General features: G+C 50.5%; 7 protein-coding genes across 7 annotated transcripts; 1 reads left to right on the forward strand and 6 right to left on the reverse strand.

Moving 5' to 3' along the window:
* Positions 1 to 1,305: 1,305 nt before the first annotated feature.
* AO090023000895 (porin) lies at positions 1,306 to 2,646 on the reverse strand (the record flags this gene model as incomplete). The annotated part of the gene is made up of 5 exons (XM_023235816.1): positions 1,306 to 1,455; positions 1,515 to 2,234; positions 2,308 to 2,396; positions 2,476 to 2,509; positions 2,599 to 2,646. 5 exons carry the CDS (start codon positions 2,644 to 2,646, stop codon positions 1,306 to 1,308), a joined length of 1,041 nt encoding a protein of 346 aa, XP_023090800.1.
* Positions 2,647 to 3,321: 675 nt separating this feature from the next.
* AO090023000896 (asparagine synthetase B) lies at positions 3,322 to 5,569 on the reverse strand (the record flags this gene model as incomplete). Its single annotated transcript, XM_001821343.3, has 9 exons — positions 3,322 to 3,364; positions 3,437 to 3,541; positions 3,598 to 4,856; positions 4,918 to 5,066; positions 5,119 to 5,154; positions 5,217 to 5,243; positions 5,297 to 5,322; positions 5,379 to 5,429; positions 5,544 to 5,569. The coding sequence occupies 9 exons, from the start codon at positions 5,567 to 5,569 to the stop codon at positions 3,322 to 3,324; spliced, it is 1,722 nt and encodes a 573-aa protein (XP_001821395.1).
* Positions 5,570 to 6,538: 969 nt separating this feature from the next.
* AO090023000897 (E2 SUMO-conjugating protein UBC9) lies at positions 6,539 to 7,266 on the reverse strand (the record flags this gene model as incomplete). Its single annotated transcript, XM_001821344.3, has 4 exons — positions 6,539 to 6,792; positions 6,890 to 6,913; positions 6,982 to 7,142; positions 7,232 to 7,266. 4 exons carry the CDS (start codon positions 7,264 to 7,266, stop codon positions 6,539 to 6,541), a joined length of 474 nt encoding a protein of 157 aa, XP_001821396.1.
* A 950-nt stretch (positions 7,267 to 8,216) lies between these two features.
* AO090023000898 (putative G-patch DNA repair protein (Drt111)) lies at positions 8,217 to 9,301 on the reverse strand (the record flags this gene model as incomplete). Its single annotated transcript, XM_023235817.1, has 3 exons — positions 8,217 to 8,312; positions 8,371 to 8,463; positions 8,510 to 9,301. 3 exons carry the CDS (start codon positions 9,299 to 9,301, stop codon positions 8,217 to 8,219), a joined length of 981 nt encoding a protein of 326 aa, XP_023090801.1.
* Positions 9,302 to 11,462: 2,161 nt separating this feature from the next.
* On the forward strand, positions 11,463 to 13,179 carry AO090023000899 (acyl--CoA ligase; the record flags this gene model as incomplete). Its single annotated transcript, XM_001821346.3, has 4 exons — positions 11,463 to 12,008; positions 12,056 to 12,092; positions 12,140 to 13,011; positions 13,084 to 13,179. The coding sequence occupies 4 exons, from the start codon at positions 11,463 to 11,465 to the stop codon at positions 13,177 to 13,179; spliced, it is 1,551 nt and encodes a 516-aa protein (XP_001821398.1).
* A 164-nt stretch (positions 13,180 to 13,343) lies between these two features.
* AO090023000900 (uncharacterized protein) lies at positions 13,344 to 13,955 on the reverse strand (the record flags this gene model as incomplete). The annotated part of the gene is made up of 3 exons (XM_023235818.1): positions 13,344 to 13,355; positions 13,476 to 13,639; positions 13,754 to 13,955. The coding sequence occupies 3 exons, from the start codon at positions 13,953 to 13,955 to the stop codon at positions 13,344 to 13,346; spliced, it is 378 nt and encodes a 125-aa protein (XP_023090802.1).
* Positions 13,956 to 14,821: 866 nt separating this feature from the next.
* On the reverse strand, positions 14,822 to 16,309 carry AO090023000901 (ANP1/MMN9/VAN1 family protein; the record flags this gene model as incomplete). Its single annotated transcript, XM_001821348.3, has 5 exons — positions 14,822 to 14,988; positions 15,051 to 15,266; positions 15,316 to 15,363; positions 15,414 to 16,042; positions 16,137 to 16,309. The coding sequence occupies 5 exons, from the start codon at positions 16,307 to 16,309 to the stop codon at positions 14,822 to 14,824; spliced, it is 1,233 nt and encodes a 410-aa protein (XP_001821400.1).
* Positions 16,310 to 17,118: the final 809 nt, after the last annotated feature.

A 17,118-nucleotide genomic window follows, 5' to 3' on the forward strand; every position in this document is an offset into this window, starting at 1 on the left:
CTATTCCGCGAATACCAAAGAAAAAGACTAACAAGAAATTCCTGAACCAGAAAATTCTACGCCCTCTCCCTCCGCCACCACCCAGACCGCAATCGCAACGACCCAAAAGCCTCCTCACGCTTCGCCCGAATCTCCTCCGCCTACGAAACCCTCAGCAACCACACCAAACGTGCCGCCTACGACCGCGAACACGGAATCATAGCCCACCACTCAACACACAGCACCGCAAACCCCGGCCAACACCCTATGGGCAGCTACAGTAGCTACAGCGCAAACCTGCACACAAAGGGGGCATCATACGCTGGATCGCGGCCAGCTAGTGGACTGAGTAAACGCCGGGGGCAGTTCCGCGGACCGCCGCCCAGTTTCTATGCGCACGGGGGGTACGGGAATAGGAAGGCTCCTGGAGGAGCGTCGTCGTCTTCAGCTGCGGGCGGCTGGAGCGAGCATGATCCTACAGCGTTTATTTATCGAAACCCCGTGAATCACTTCAATGCGCCGGGGCATTATAAGACGCAGTCAGCTGAGGATGCGAGACGGAAGGAGAGGCGGTCGAAGGAGATGGGTGCGGAGCTGAATAATCAGTATATTGGGAGTCGCGGGGATTTTGCTGTGCGCTTTATTATCATTTGCGGCATCCTGGTGGGCGCTGGGTCTATGACGGGTCTCATCGGTTGGCCTGGGGAACGGAGTCCGAAGGCTAAGGGTAATAAACCTGCTCGGCGGAAAGAAGAATGAATCGCAGGTATCCTATGGTTTAGTATAGAAACTGTTGTCTTCCTAATTCCTTATGTACAGTAATCTTAGGAGCTAGGGAGGTGACTTTTCAATAGACTATATACCCTCAGATTGAGTCGTGCACGGCGTGGCTTCCCCGCAGCTGTGTTTCCCTTCCCCTTTCATGGATCTCGAGTCTTAGTATGCCCGTTGAGGTGGATGGGGCATAATGCAGCCCGTGCTTACCGACTTTGGTTCGACTAACGGTCACCAGATCCGTCATAGCAGAACGGGCTTGTCAAATAACTTGACATTTGCTCTACGATTGAGGAAGGCTCGGTGGTAACTGATATACATTGATCATGGATAGATACGGTACACGATTAGTATGGTTGGCATTTTATAACACTCGCCCATTCCCAGCATATCCGTGAAGCCTCATATATATGCACCCATTCCGAATGCAGCTATATGGCATCTAGAAAGCAACCAGAGATAGAAAAAGTCTAATATTATTCACAAATTGCTATCCTCAAGCTAGCGGAACACGGTATTTAAGGCGTGGAGAGATAGTACAGAGAGACTCGTTTAAGCCTCGAAGGTGAAGCTGGCACCGACCTTGTGGGCAGCCTGGTTCAGGTTCTGGGTATCGAAGGAAGCACCAAGGCCAAGGGTGACACCAGGGCGGAGCAGAACGTTGTAAGCCAGAGCGGCGACACCACGGTCGTTGATCTTGGCCTATTTTGTCATCAATTAGCGCTGTTTCACCTCATGTAGACGTAAGAAGATTCGCATACCTTGGCGAAGGAAGAGGGGTCGAGTCTGTACTTGCTGGCAACCTCAAGGCCGACAGAGTTGCCGGTCTTGGAGTCCCAGGTAGCCTTAGCACCAGCCTCAACCTGAGCGTTGACGCGGTGGTAGTAGCTGGCAGCGAAGACGGACAGGTTGTTGCTAGCGGTGATGGCAGCGGAGTACTGGGGAACGCTGTAGCCAATGGCAGCGGAGTACTTGGTGATGGCAGCCTTCTGGACGTCGTAGCCACCCTCAGCACCAACGAGGAAGCCCTCGTGGCCAAGGACAGCGTCGAAGTTGGCGGAGGGGCCGTTCAGGAGGTCGAAGAAGGCACGGGCGTGCAGGTTGGGCTGCTTGAAGTGAAGGTTGACCTTAGCACCCTTGGACTGCTTGGAAGGCTGGTACTGGGTGAGGATCTCGGCCTTGAGACCGTTGGCAATGTTGTTGTCGAGCTCGAGCTTGGTGTCGAGGGCGTTGGCAGTGGTCCATGCCTGGGTGAGGGTGAGGCCTGGGCGGGGACACAATATTAGCAAGACTGCATGATGGCTAATTCTGGATGAAAGAAAGATTTTGATATTGTGAGACAGGACTTGGCCGCATGAAAATGCAAACATGGACCGAGTGTCTCGCAGCACTGGGAAATTGGAATCGGGTGGTTTGCGTATGGGACGTTTGCGTCTTTTGGGGCCTTTACCAGTAGGCTTGTCGACGTACTTGGCCTCGAGCTATATGATTAATCGGTTAGCGCCGTGTCCTGTGAATCGAGACGACTCATAGTATGCAAGCTCTGGAACTTACAGAGCCAGCGATGGGACCCTCGTGGGCGTTCTTGCCCTTCACGTTGAAGGTGACGCCATTGGGAGCCTTGGACTTAACCTCAAGGCTGGCTAAATAAACAAGTTAGCTTGGTTGCGCGCGAAAAGTCTTCTGACCATCAATTGTAGGTCTAATGGCAAGCACACATACCAGCGCTGGTGTGGTAGAAATCCTTGTTAAGGAGCTATTGCGCAGAATGTTAGCACGAAAATCCTTCCCGGTAAGCTGTTTGTTGTCGATTTTTGCAAAACAAAGGAAGCCACAAGAGCATACATCGTTGGCCGCCTTGGCGATGTCAGAGAAAGAAGCAGGAGCAGACATTATGAATGTGAGAGGAGTAGTTAACGATAACGTGGGTATCGTAAAGGTAATATAAAGGTTGAAGGGGGACGGAAACGGTGAGGGGAGAAGAAGGGAGGAAAGCGATGGGGAAAAGCGAGGTTGAAGGTTGAGTCCCAAACAACAAGGAAACCACGGGAAAAGCCGCTCTCCCTGATTGGCTGTTGCTCGGTTGCCGGTAAAAGCCGCTAAGTCCCGTGATGCTGATGCCTAGGGCGGCTATGCCGTCATCTGCAACCAGACACTCCATTGGAAGTTTTATCCAATGATACTCCGCAGTGGTACACACCTTCCCAATAAGCTCAAACTGTAATGATTACTTCTTCACCTTCCCAGTGAACCACGTCAACTGCATGGAAGCATACACCATGGTTCGTGGTGACGGGCATTGGCCCCGGTCCCTGAAACCACTCTAAGAAGAAAATACAAATATTTTATCTATGATAGAGCTACAACCTGGTCTATTTTGAGAGCCCTAACCTGAAAGAAGGCATGATTATACAAGAGCTTGAGGGAACAAGAGCGTTTTTGAAAGGGACTTCATAACCCTCTGCGCTGTCTGGGGCGGAAAAAAACACTTTTTGAGACACGTCTCTAATAATGCATGAGTCTATCCCAAATACCCGACATAAATCGCAAGCATAATTATTTAAACATTTACTCAACATGATCGTACTTGGCGTTGTGAGTCGCAATAGCTCTGATGTCAAAAGTTAGCATCTGCCTTTGAGGTACCGAACAATCAAAAAGAGGCGACTCATTGCAGGCTTACCTTCCACTAGGGTCGGTCTGTTTCGACCATGTTGGCACCCAACGCTCAACGGTAGATGCGCAGGAAGGTGGGAAGTGCTCATCGAACATCATACGGTACCAGTAACTGCTATGGTCAGTTCCTATGTCTCACTCATGACTCTGTACGGTGCAGGGACATACGCTTCCTTGGTATCAGGGATATCGTTGCCCCACTCGGGCTTGGGGTTCTTCATCATTTCATCGGTGACATGAAGTTCAGCATGATCCTTCAGACCGTCGATCCAGCTGTAGCCGACGCCGTCGCTAAACTGTTCCTTCTGGCGCCAGAGGATCTTCTCCGGAAGGTATGGCTCGACATCGGGCTCATCGGTGGTGTCGAATGCTTTACGCAGGATGTACTTTTCAATGCGCTCCTTAGTGATCATCTTATCCTGAGGATCAACACCCATAGCAGTCTCAAGGAAGTTCTTATCCAAGAAAGGCACACGGGCTTCCAGACCCCAAGCGGAAGTCGACTTGTTCGCTCTAAGGCAATCTGCCAGGTGCAGGGCCTTGACTCGTCTCACAGTCTCATTGTGGAATTCCTCCTTGTTAGGGGCAGCGTGGAAGTAGAGGTAGCCACCGAAGATCTCGTCACTTCCCTCACCACTCAGAACCATCTTTACACCCATCGCCTTGATCTTGCGGCTGAGGAGATACATGGGGGTAGATGCACGGATGGTAGTAACATCATAAGTCTCCAGGTGGTAGATGACATCGGAAAGAGCATTGATACCATCCTCAACGGTGAAGGTGAAAGCGTGGTGCTTGGTTCCAAGGTACTTGGCCACCTCAAGGGCAGCCTCAGTATCGGGAGCACCAGGAAGACCGATGGAGAAGGAATGCAGCTGTTGGAATGTGGTGACGGTAGAGAGCTCGTTGCTGTCGTCAATGCCAACCAGATCGGATGAGCCAGTCTGGTTCTGGATGGCTACCTTGGCAGCCTCCTGCATGCGCAAAGTCTCACGCTGAGCAATGGAGGCGACCAAGCTGGAGTCCAGACCACCGGACAGCAGAACACCATAAGGAACTTCAGCCATCAGACGCTTCCGAACAGACTTCTCCAAGGTGTGACGGAGAACCTTAAGGTCGACAGGAGTCGTGGGGACGTTAGTGGGGTCCCACCACTTAGGTTCGAAATAACGAGTCATAGAGCCGGTCTTGGAGTCGAAAATGTGGCCAGGAGGGAAAGCCTCGATCTTATCGCAAACTGGGTGCAGGGACTTCAGCTCCGAAGCGAAGTAGATAGCTCCAGGGGTCTCCGAAGACCAGCCGATGTAGAAGCTAGTGACACCAATGGGATCGCGTGCCGCAACAACACGGTCTTGCTTTCTGTCATAAAGAACCCAAGAGAACATGCCGTCAAGGTGCTTAGGGGCATCAAGACCATGTTCCATGTACTAAACTCGTCAGCCTCCATAACCTCACTATTTACGGCTACAATGGTCCTTTCGCACGTACCAACGGAATAACAACTTCGCAATCCGAATGTGTCTTGAAGTCATATTGGTTCTTAAGGTTCTTTCTGATGATGCGGTGGTTATAGATCTCTCCGTTGACGGCCAGGGCGAGGGAACCGTCATCGTTCACAAGGGGCTGAGCACCGGAGTCTGAAAGGTCTTAGCAGGAGACCTCGCTTGCGAAGCTTGGCAGGGCACATACCGACACCGACGATACACAGACGCTCGTGTGCAAGGACTGCGATGCGTTAGCTCCTAGTTTCCAGGTGGACAGTCCTTGTAGGGTTGAGATTGACTGACTAGTCTTATCAGCGATGTAGTTTCCGCCTGTTGATTTCTCAGCATAGTATTCACCAAACCCTTACACATCTATGACTCACTCCAATCGGGTCCACGATGGCGCACGCTGGCAACAAAATCAGTCTCAATCTTGCTGTCCAGTAAAAGATGAGGAATACTTACGCCTTGGCCATGCGCAAAGCCGTAGGCTTAAATTTTTGCACATCAGGGTGGCTGCCGAGGGTAACAACCGTTAGCAACTTTGATCCGGAAATGACCCCGTACCCGCTGCTAGGGTTTCGCGGGGGGGGGGGGGGCAAGGTTCAAGCAGAAGCAGTAGGGACATACTTATAACACGCGAAGATGCCACACATGATGACGACGAGCAATTGGCTCACTAGAATAAGCGACAAGCAGCAAGACGACGAGAAGAAGGGAGGGAAGAGGAATTGCCACGCGTGCTTGCCGGGTAAAGTATAGGGTATGGGGAAGAGTGACTTTTTAAAATGCGATTTCCGGCGGGGCGGAATCGAGGGGCGATTTCGGCCACAATTTATTCAATCTTTTTTGACGAACGTGACTCACTGATAAGATAACCGCTCTGGGTCTGGATCGGTGCCCTCCAATGACAGCTTGATTATTCCATGACTACTCCGTACTCCTTTTTCTTTACCTTCTTCGTACGTTGCTAAACTGACCAGTACTACCTACTCGTACCATGGGAGGCATTGGGGATCATTAGTTGCACACGTCTGGGGCAGACCAATTCAACCCCCAAACCAATTCCTCCCCATCCATCAAGCGGATCATTCTACCCCACATACTAACTACGGAAGTGTCAGATCACCCGTTACAGACAGAAATGACCCTTTAATACGCGAGAGCACAGTGAATGTACGATGCCAGGGAAGACCCCAAGAGATGGACAGGGTCAGAGAAGAAAAAGAACAAAGAAGCGATTCTAAAACGCCTTCCATAACCACCCATTTTGTGAATGCTAAGACGCCACGCTCGCTAGAGGGAGTAAAGAAAACAAAAGGTCGTGATCATAAAAGCAAGAAAAGTAATGCGCCATCAGTCATCACGGCCAGAGAATGCATAACCCGTCCTTCTAGCTTTTCACCGTCCCCTATCCCTTCACAAGAAACGAAAAAGACGCTGCATAAAATGAGATACCTGATAACGTAAATTCCAACCCATATGGCTATCTATCAGCCGCCAACGTCCGCCTTGTTTCGTAATGCGCCAACCACGTGAGAAATTTGGCGAGGAAAGACGGCATGTGGAAAAAAAATGAAAACCCCGAAAACGTAATCCTATCCGCCGTAGAATGAAAGGGTGGCTCAAAGCGTTGGGTTCTCCTTCACAACTTGTCTCACTCGTTTCTCGTATGCTGGACGATCCTTCTTGAACAGATTGTATGCTTCCGCCTGTGCAGGCGACTCCGGATTGGGGTCATCGAGCAGGTCCTGGATGCCGAGCAGGATCTGTTTAATGGTGATGGCAGGTTTCCAGGCTTCTTCTTCATTCAAAATTGAGAGGCAGACGGTGCCTGAGGGGTAGACATTCGGGTGAAACAGAGGAGGGACGAATTTGCCTGTTGTAATGAGCATTAGCTTTCCGCCATGGGACCCAGCAAGGTGACCGTTGCTTTCCACCCCGCCTTGTCTTCGACGGAGGGGGATGATACGTACACTTTGGCGGTTTGGTCGGGTATTCTTTACAAAAACAGGTTAGTCAATCCATTTCTGTCTTCGCGACATCGGGGAAGCAGACAACGACTTACCGTCTGGAAAAGTGACATCAAGCTTAAAAAGCCCGCCGTCCCAGAGGGTCTGCGCCTTTCCAGGGACACCACATTCCCAGCGCTTCAAATCCAACACACCCTGAGGGGTTCGATGAGGCTTCGCATAGAATCCGAAAGGGTGGTCACGTCGCCACTGCTTTCTGTACAGATGCAAGATCGCAATCAGTATATAGGAAGAGCCAACTGGAGGTTAGACCATAGCCAAGAGCCAAATGCTTCTATCACATACCTTTCTTCTGTCAGGCGATTAAGACACAGAGACATCTTGATCGTTGGAGTGGCGCAAAAGGTAGTAACTAGACGACTCTATCAGAAAATAAATAAGAGCCAAGTGAAGAGTGGACAAGTTGGATTAGCTGTAGAAGAAATCAACGGGGGTTGAGTGGGTAATGAAAAAGTAAGAAAGTGCAAAATAAGAAAGAAATGAACAGGGAGGGAACACAAAGGTGGAAATGAGAGGCGCTGTCACCGAACCTGTGGAAGTCCGTGAATGTTCCAAAGTACGTCTTAGAAGCCCATCGGCTTAATGCCCCACAGCCAATCGCTGGCCGGCCCTACTGAGATTGATCTGGGTCACCTGACCACCATGTATTACTACATGCATAACAGGTGTAATCCGTATCAAGTAGTACATAAGTAGCAACAGGAGATTGCCAAGGCCATATCTATTGATCTATAAAGAACTCGGAGGATACACAGAAACCAATATAGCTTTTCCTTATTGTTGTTAATCCTTTTATCCAATAATCGTGGCCCAGGACAAGGCAGCCACCATGCATAGATTGCGTGATACCAAGCCCTATATCTCCGTTTGAATCCATGTTACCAGTGTCCTGCCTTGAGAAAAGTACCAGATCCCATTGTCCGATGACTTGGACTAGTGCTCTTATCAAACGTATGGCAAGACGAAGGAAGCAAAGGTAGAAGGGACTCCTATGTGATGGGCAGGCTGATTCCGATCAGTGAGCCCAGTAGCAACACGACTGAAGAGAGCTTTTGCTTTCGTTAATAAAAGCTGCAAAGCCTCAGGGATCACATTGAACTTGTTTGGTATGGTTTCGCTCTCAAGCCACCCTTCTCTGCTCTTGACACATGGTTATAATGTGCCAAGCGTTATTGAAGACTTGAACAAAAGAAAGTTGGTGCTTGGTGTTGAAACAGACAAAATTAGATGCTTGTCGGTATTCTTCTCGGCTTCTATTCCTTTGTATATCTCATTCATATATTCCTTGCTCAAATTTCTGTGTGTCAAAGAACCGAGCTGTGATAGGATTTCCGTTGAATATTCGGCCCTCCAGGGCATTGACAGCCTGGGAAGAGATGCATCAGTAAACTAATAACCAAACCTCTCTAATTAAGGACCCTTACTCTTAGTGCAGATAGCTGATTGGTGAATTTGACAAATACCGGAACTGGAGGGGCAGAGCCGCGGGCAATGAAGACACGTTCGACATTTCCATACTGTTCAGGTTAGAGTTGAAGAATAGCACCATAGGTAGTAACCCACCTTCTCAGAACACTCATCCCCAATCTCTTGCATCAAGCCCCCGTCCTGATCGCCTTCTAGTTCGGCCTCCACGTCCATGCCGTCTAACATGCCCTTCAAGATAACGACTTCGCTCATCTGACCAAACTTCCCTTCGTCTTCTTTCTTCCTCGCACCACCAATGATTTTACCCCTACCAGCGGGCGTGGCGAAGCCACCACCCTCTGAGTCTGGCCGCTTTTTCTGTTTCTCAACCTTGACCTGCAGTGGGTTGACGATACCCGTTCCCGTCGCGCCCAAACCAGAGCCTTTTGTCCAACCATACTTTTCAAGCAGACGCTGAGCAAATCCCTTCTGCCCGGGCCGAAGTGATCGCTGACCCTCCGCTTCACCTTCACCCTCACCTTCCACTGGTTGCTCCTTAGCGAAGACTTCCTCAAGCTCTGCTTCTGATGCAGGTATATCTGCCGGTGGTGGAGGTAAAGTATAGCGGACGGGCGCGCGAGAAATGGTCGCAGAGGCAGGTTGCAGCGCTTCTAGCGGCCGTGGTTGTGGTGGCGGCGCAGGTTCTGCTACAGGCTGAGGTCCAGCTGACATCTGAAGGCGACGCAGATAAGCGTCTTGACCCGTAGGGTCATCTGGAACAGGCGCTGAGGATGCCTCTGCGGGAGGTGGTGGTGTATAGTCGGCCATAGCCGTATCGGCTGGGTTTGTATGCAGTTGCGCACGCCGGGCAAATGCCTCCTCCCCCGAAGCAGCATCTGGTATGTCAGCAGGGGGAGCAGGAGAATGTGCAGGCGGTGCAGGTGGCATATCGTTGAGGTTTGGAGGTGGTGCGAAACTACTCGGAGGGGCGAATTGTCCTATAAGAGTTCAGCCGTAGGATCACTATCACCATAGGACAACACATACGGTTCATTGGCCTTCCATAGTCCTCATCACTATACGAATCTCGGCTCAGAGATCGCACTATGCGATGTGCGTATAGGCGATCTTTCCACTCGCGAACTTCGGATATCTGCTCGTCGCTGTGCTTATATTCTTCGTAGCTATTAGGCCGTGACGGGTCGTAAATATCGTCCCAGTCCTGGGCAAATTCCCGCGTATCCTTATTCTTCTTGCGCTTTTTGCGCCCACCCCGCTGTCTTTTCGGTCCAGCATAGAAATCATTGACATCATCCTCTTCGGTATTAGCCCAATCTGCAAGGGTAGTCTTAGGAACCGCTGCCGCTGCCGATGCGGGAACAGGGGCTGCCTTCGGTAAAGCTGGCTTCGGTTTTGGTTTCTGCGCAGATAGTTGTGGTCTTTTCGTAGGCTGAAATCGGAGAGAAGCTGATAGCCAAAACCAGAAGGGCAAAGGACGAGTGAGCAATCAGATCACAAATGAGAATACATGGAATGTCGGTCATGAGGAGGGTTATGGTCTACCGGTATTGAGCTGTTGTTTCTTGGCAGCTGATTCATCTGGCTGCGACTCGCCTTCGGAGGCTTGCTTGAAGACGACCGGGGCGCGAGAAATCGTCCCGGGAGAGTTATCGGCGGATGGATCGAGCAGATTTGCATAGAGCGAGAGCATGCCCCCGGGTTTAGACGGGGTGTTCTCGGAAGCCATGCGTCCGGTTGGTGTTATAGACAAGTCAACCGAATAAAGAGAGTGAAGATAATCGTGTCGGAGAAGTTGGAGACAAGTACTATCGTGCGGAGTACAGCTTGAGCACTTGTTTGCATCCCATATCACTTGACATGTGGACCGTGTAGCTTAGTCATGTCAGTACCCTTATCCTGATTGGATGCTCTCTATGCTCCTACAACAGTGAGGGAACTATAGCCAGGGCTGTACTCGATCAGATCATCCAACTTAAAGATTGCTACAGATTGATTCATACTAGCGTCAAGTCTAGATTTCGCATATCTACTTTTGGGATTGACTATATGTTTTTTCTCCTGACCTAAGTTGAAGAGATCACTCGTGAGCTGAAGACTACTAATTCACTAACCATAAGCGCATATATTTGCAACTTTGCACAGGAATCGACTTATATCTGGGCTTATAAAGTATTGGAAGATTAGCGCCAGGACAAGGTCGACAGCAGTCCGCTGTTCTTTCTATAAGCGGTGCGAGCAGCACTGGAATGACTTCTCCGGATAAAGAGAGCGATGACAGCAACCATTCCGATGCACAATTGATCTCTTTGCCGCTGTCATGATCAATATGCGATGACACATTCAGGGTGAAATGGAATCTCTAGCGGTCACCTCATTGCACCTCGTAGTCGCACATATGCTGCTCTGGAAGACCATTGGCGGAGTTTTGGGCCCGGCGGTTCTCCCCAGGCCACGTTCTGCTTACACACTGGAGGCCACATTCTAGAAGCTGCAACTTGTATGCGCGTATTGGAGATAATGTCGGATTGCTCGCTAGCACCCCTCCAGTCGGCGGTATCCGACAATAGCTCTCTTCAACCAATTGAACTAGTATCAGTCAATGTAAGGGGTTGTTGATAACTGAAACTCAACAGACTGCGCTCGCAGACAGAAGTTAGCATCCCAGATGACAATTACACCAATTGAGCAACCTGGAGAAGGCAGCAACATAATGGAAAGCCGCAAGCAGCTACCTGGTATTACTGTATGTAGAAATTACTCAGCCCGGAAGAAAACGGCAAACCCCCTACTTAGTCATGTGGGGAGTGGAGAACCCCCTAACAATGACGATAATCCCCGAGGGCGGGTCGTGCCATGAATCGTGGAGGCGATCGGTCATATCCGTTGCCTAATGCCTACCCCATTACCGGCCGAGAGGAGCTGAGCTATGTCTACCTGTCTGCTCCTCCTGTACTCCCTGCGATGGTAGCAAAGTGACAACCAACTGACAATCATCGTACAACTTCCATTAGTCCACGAATCGGAGATCTACGGTTCTTAATATCAATCCCTGAAGCCAAGACATCGTCAGTGTCTTGTCAGATCCACCATGACCACCTTAGCGCAGTCCTTCTCCTCTCGGAGCGCCGACATTGCAGTTGTGGTTCCCAAGAGACAGACCCCCCTGTCCCCTAATCTCAGCATCACCTATCAACAGCTGCATGCTCATGTGGCCGAGTTCCAAGCTAAATTGGCTAAGCTGGGCGTTGGTCACGGAGGTGCGGTGTCCTTGGCGCTGGCAAACTCGTACGAATTCATCGTCGGGTTTCTAGGCGCGTCCTGGCAGCGGGCGATCGCCGCTCCACTAAATCCCGCTTATAAGCAGGAGGAGTTCGAGTTCTATATCGATGACCTTAGTTCGACGTTAGTGCTGATTCCTAAGGGGTCGTATGCGCAGAATGGCCCCGCCGTGCGTGCTGGAAGAAAATACAATGCTGCGATTGCGGAGTGCTACTGGAATGGCACAGAGGTGGTTTTAGATGTGAAGGAACAAGGCAAATTGGCGGGTAGCGCGGGTGTGACTGTCGGACAGGCCCAGCCGGACGATGTTGCTCTTGTGCTTCATACAAGTGGCACGACCGGCAGGCCCAAAGCTGTAGGTCTCCCCGTTCCGGCAAAACTATAGATGCTAACATGGAAAAGGTTCCACTCACCCACAAGAATCTCACCACGACCATGAGTATGTGCCCGGATAGCATGCATCGAAGAGTATTAACCATGTCGTAGGGAATATCCGGGATACGTACAAGCTAACGCCAAAGGATCGTACATATTTGGTGATGCCTCTTTTCCATGTCCATGGCCTCCTAGCAGCATTCCTGGCGCCTCTATACTCTGGAGGATCCGTCATTGTACCTCCAAAGTTCTCGGCCCATGAATTCTGGTCAGACTTCGTAGCCTACAACGCGAACTGGTACACAGCTGTGCCTACTATCCACCAGATTCTGCTTAAAACTCCCCTGCCCAATCCCATCCCCAATATCCGCTTCATCCGCTCATGTTCCTCACCATTATCCCCCAAAACCTTCCAGGATCTGGAAAAGACGTTCAACGCGCCCGTCCTGGAGGCGTACGCAATGACCGAAGCCGCTCACCAGATGACCAGCAACCCACTTCCGCCCGGAAAGCGCCAACCCGGCAGCGTCGGCCTCGGACAGGGTGTAGAGATCAAGATCCTCGATCAAGATGGCAACGAGGTTCCCCAGGGCAAGGAGGCCGAGATTTGCGTGCGCGGTGAGAATGTAACCAAGGGGTATCTGAACAACCCATCCGCCAACAAATCTTCGTTCACCAAGGACGGGTTCTTCCGCACGGGAGACCAGGGTAAGAAGGATCCGGACGGCAACGTGATCATCACCGGGCGTATCAAAGAGCTCATCAACAAGGGCGGAGAAAAGATCAGCCCCATCGAGCTGGACAACACGCTCCTACACCACCCCAAGGTAGCCGAGGCTGTGTGCTTCGCCATCCCAGACGAGGGGCACTATGGCGAGGACATCGGAGCTGCGGTTGTCCTGAAGGGCAACAACACAGCCACGGAGGACGAGTTGAAGTCGTTCATGGCAGAGAAGTTGGCGAAATTCAAGACCCCCAAGAGGGTATGTATCCCGCCCAACACACACCCCCACATACCACAAGAATGTCACGGTGGCTGACAACACTATCACTAGGTCTGGATTGTTCCACAGATTCCCAAGACCGCAACGGGCAAAATCCAACGCCGCAAGGTCGCAGAGGCGATGCTGACACCCAAGGCAAAGCTGTAAATAGGACCTTACATCCTCACATATTCACATATACGTACAACATACAATACGCACATTCGTATTGGAAATATACCTACCTACCTACGCAAATAAAATAGTAGTACGAAGCCTCTTAGAAATCCAACTCAATCCAATCCAATGCCCAATAAATCTAAGGAAGAGCCTTATCCCCAACCCTAACGGCACACATAAACTACAACCACCAACATCAGCCCAAACCCAAGATAAAGACACCCTCCCCCAATCCCACCAATCCAAGGGAAACAGTGAAGAAAGAAAAGAAAAAATCGACATACCGGAATAATCTGCGCCTTCTCAACATCCCACACACCACTGCGCGTATAAATATCGTTACTGATCAACGCCTTAACCTCAGCCTCATTCTCGGCGACGACAATCAACGCACTCCCATTAAAGGGAGGGGTCTCGCCAGGCGCGGGGTGAGAGTCCAGCGTTCCGCCTATATACCCCGCCGTCAGTTCTCGCGTCCATTGTATGGTCCATGTTTATGTCCAATTTGACCCATTAAAAAGGGAAGATTTAAATAGAGAGGGGCATGAATGGAAGGACATACCACCACAGACGATCGAGCCATTCTGGACTAAAGGCTTTACACCTTCGAGGTGTTGACTGTAGTATTCCAATGTTAGTGGGTTGTTTTGAGAAATCCACGGTGGGGTTGAGCGGAATACTACGTACTTGCGGACTTCCAGACGCTTTTGCAGCGAGCCTGGCTTGTCGGGGACGAGGCAGATGAATTCCTTTTTGGTGGACATTTTTTTTTTCCTTGGTGGCTTGCGTCGGTGGAGGGGGATGTCTCAGATCGGTGATCGATAGAAGGATTTAGAGCTGATGTCTCAGTAGGAGGTCGGTATTTATGGAGGTCGAAGTGGGGACTGATTGCCTTGCGGGGAAAGAGAAACAATTATCCATAATAATTGATAATCTTTTTTATCATCTCAGATTCTTCTTCTTTGCGTCACACGTGGTTGCATTTTCGATTTACGAATCAGTTAACCCTCAAGTCATAACAGCCCGACAAATTGTAGCCTATATATCTATGTACATGGACGCCAGGCACCATTATGCCCTAGTTCTTTGCTCGTCGACGGCAGCAGCCTTGCCCCCCTTTTAAAAACATGGCTCAGTCCCAACTGAGCCCGTGTCCCTCATAGATGTTGATTCATGCAGAGAACAACAGCCACCCAGAAGGTGCGAGCACCAGGCCACGGCAGACTGAAAACCCCATCGCAAACTTGGGAAACCCTGCAGTAGGCTTGCTTGCACAGTCGTCAAGGAAAACAAGGCAACACCAGTAATACAAGCGTGAAATCACCCGTCCACTCTATGAGTGTCGACACCGCTGAACACGTTCCCCATAGCGCCAAAAATAGAAAAGAAGCAGCACGATCCCTAGAACGCGACATGAAGAAGACTAATTACCGGAACCATGAGATGTCCGTTTCAAACGTCCAAGTGGGGGGAATGGTAAGGGCAAAAGTACGAGTATCAGGAAGGGGAAAAAAGAAATCCCATGTAGTAAACCACGGACATAAACGGGAAAAGGGTATTAAAATCTTGGAGAAATAAGAACCGAAAGCCGCCGGCTCGGGGAGGAAAGGACCAAGTCCAGACAACATGCTTAGTACGCTTTACGGTCTCCAAGATTGCCGGGCTTTTCATCGGTGTCGATATGCCACACAACGTAATTAGGCAAGCCGTACACCTGGTATCCCGCTCGCTTCGCCATGCGCGCAAATCCCTCGGTTTCAGCCTGGTTCTCGAAGGCATATGCGGGGAAATTGATTCCTAGGTTTACAGTTAGTAATAGCTCTCCGGGGCAATCGTTCCAAAGGCCGTGCATAACATACCTGTACGATGGACGTCGGCCTTGACGAGAATGTTAACACCACCGATTCCATCAAGCTCGACCTCTTCGTCCTTGTTGTTCCGCCAGTCACCCATGGAAACAAGGTATTGGCGGCCCGTATCATATTCCTTGTAGCCCTCAGCCAGCACGGTGTCCGGGTCGAGGGTTTGTCGCAGCCGGCGTCCCTTGTCAGACTCAATCCACGAGTTGTAGTCAACTGAGAATGTTAGCACTGACCATCGTTGAAAAGGGTTATTTCCACTTACAGCGACCTTCGACATCAACACCGTCCTTGTATCTGTGAAACCAAATATCTGCAGAGAGGTCAGCCTTTGCTATGGAACAACCGTGGCATTCCACATACTCGGAACGAGGATATCCCTGTCATGGGCCATGAAGTCCTGAAGGATGGTCTCTGGGCTGTCGACAATATCCACATCTCTCCAGTAAACCCAAGAATGATCAGGCTTCAGGGCGGAGTAGAGCAGATAGTTACGTGCCCGGCCAATAGCCTTACGGCGCGGACCCTGAGCGGCAAAGGAGTGTCGATCCTCAACGTTCATGTTCACATCGGCCCCGAAGTCCTTCTTGATAATGCTCGCACTGCGGAACGCAACCTTGTCGCCCTGTTCCTGGATCCGATTCAACTCAGAGACGAGGAGGCTTTCGGTGTCATCCTTGGAGTCGCCGACGAGGAAGGCCAAGTCGATAAGGTGATGAGGATAGGACAGCTTGTAGAGGAGCTCGAAGTACTTTTGCAGATATGGGCCAGCATCTCTCAGCGGCGTCAGGATGAGCACTCGTTCAGCGTTTGCGACAGCTTGAGCACTAGAGCCGATGGGGTTGAGGTCAATGTTGTGAATGGTAGAAGAGTTGACTTCATAAGGGTCATGGTGGTTATAGACGACCGGGGTTTGCATATGGGCATTCCATTCGGCCATTTCGTTAAGACTCATATCCATTGGCGACTTGGGAGGTCCGTAACAGTAGAAACTGGACGGTCGAGTTAATATGTGCATCATGTGCAGGGGGTGATTCAAGCCGCGTGCCGCGCCAAACACAGGCTGAAAGCGAGTCGAGCACTTACTTTTGCATCTCCGATGCGGACTTGCTAATACCACGCCACAGCAAGATCAACAAGCCAGTAAGGGCCAATGACACCAGGAAACGAGTGCGCGTCACCAGGACCAGAATGGCCCTCCATGGGGGCAACCTCGCCTTCGCCGACTTCCACGTTACACCACCCTTGGGAAGAAGCATCTTTGCGATCTAGGCAATAGCGACAAGTGAAAAGGACTTGAGGTAGGGATATCGTTCGAAGACGAAAGTTGTCGGTGTCTCGAACCGGTGACGATCCCGGGAAAAATGTAGGGTCGCTGGCACCAACGTCCGGAGATCAATCACCCTTTAGCCGATCGCACGACCAATGAAGGTAGGACGGACCGGAAGGGGAAAAGGAGCGACCGAAAAGAGCACTTGGCGGTGGCGCCGACAAAGTCGAGGGGAGTCACTTGTCTAAGGCAATCCGAAGTTATTGTCGACTCAGTTGGGACGGGGAGAGGGAGTGCAAAGGGGAGAGAAAAAAATCGAGGTTTGCGCAGAAGTATGGGGAAGGGGGCAGGAGGAACGAAGATGGTCCGTGGGTGGTGGAAAAAGGACAGAAACGTCGGTTTGCGGGAGGGAGCGGCAACAAAATATTAAAAATAGGAAAAAACAAAAAAGAATAGACACCAAACGAATGGATTTGACGGTCGTCAAAAAGAGAAGAAGAATACTATGATTACAAGACTTGCAAAAGGCAAGAGGTGAATGCGTGTCGAAGGAGAAGTAAAAAGAAGGGGAAATTCAGAAAACAAGAGGTTCTCGAATACTGAATGAAATGGGGAGACCAACTGCGGATGGAAAAGTCCAGACAAACACGCTTCGGGATTGGCGTTCACGTTACTTTTTATAGTCACATCAGATATTCAATTTCAACCATCTCGTCCATACCTTTCCCCATGTTGATTTCTCGGCCCTACGCCATTCATTCCTGGGAACTCTTCCCCACTACCACAATACATCTTTCT

The sequence above is a fragment of the Aspergillus oryzae genome, chromosome 3 (assembly GCF_000184455.2).
Source record: "Aspergillus oryzae RIB40 DNA, chromosome 3".
Classification (NCBI taxonomy): domain Eukaryota; kingdom Fungi; phylum Ascomycota; class Eurotiomycetes; order Eurotiales; family Aspergillaceae; genus Aspergillus; species Aspergillus oryzae.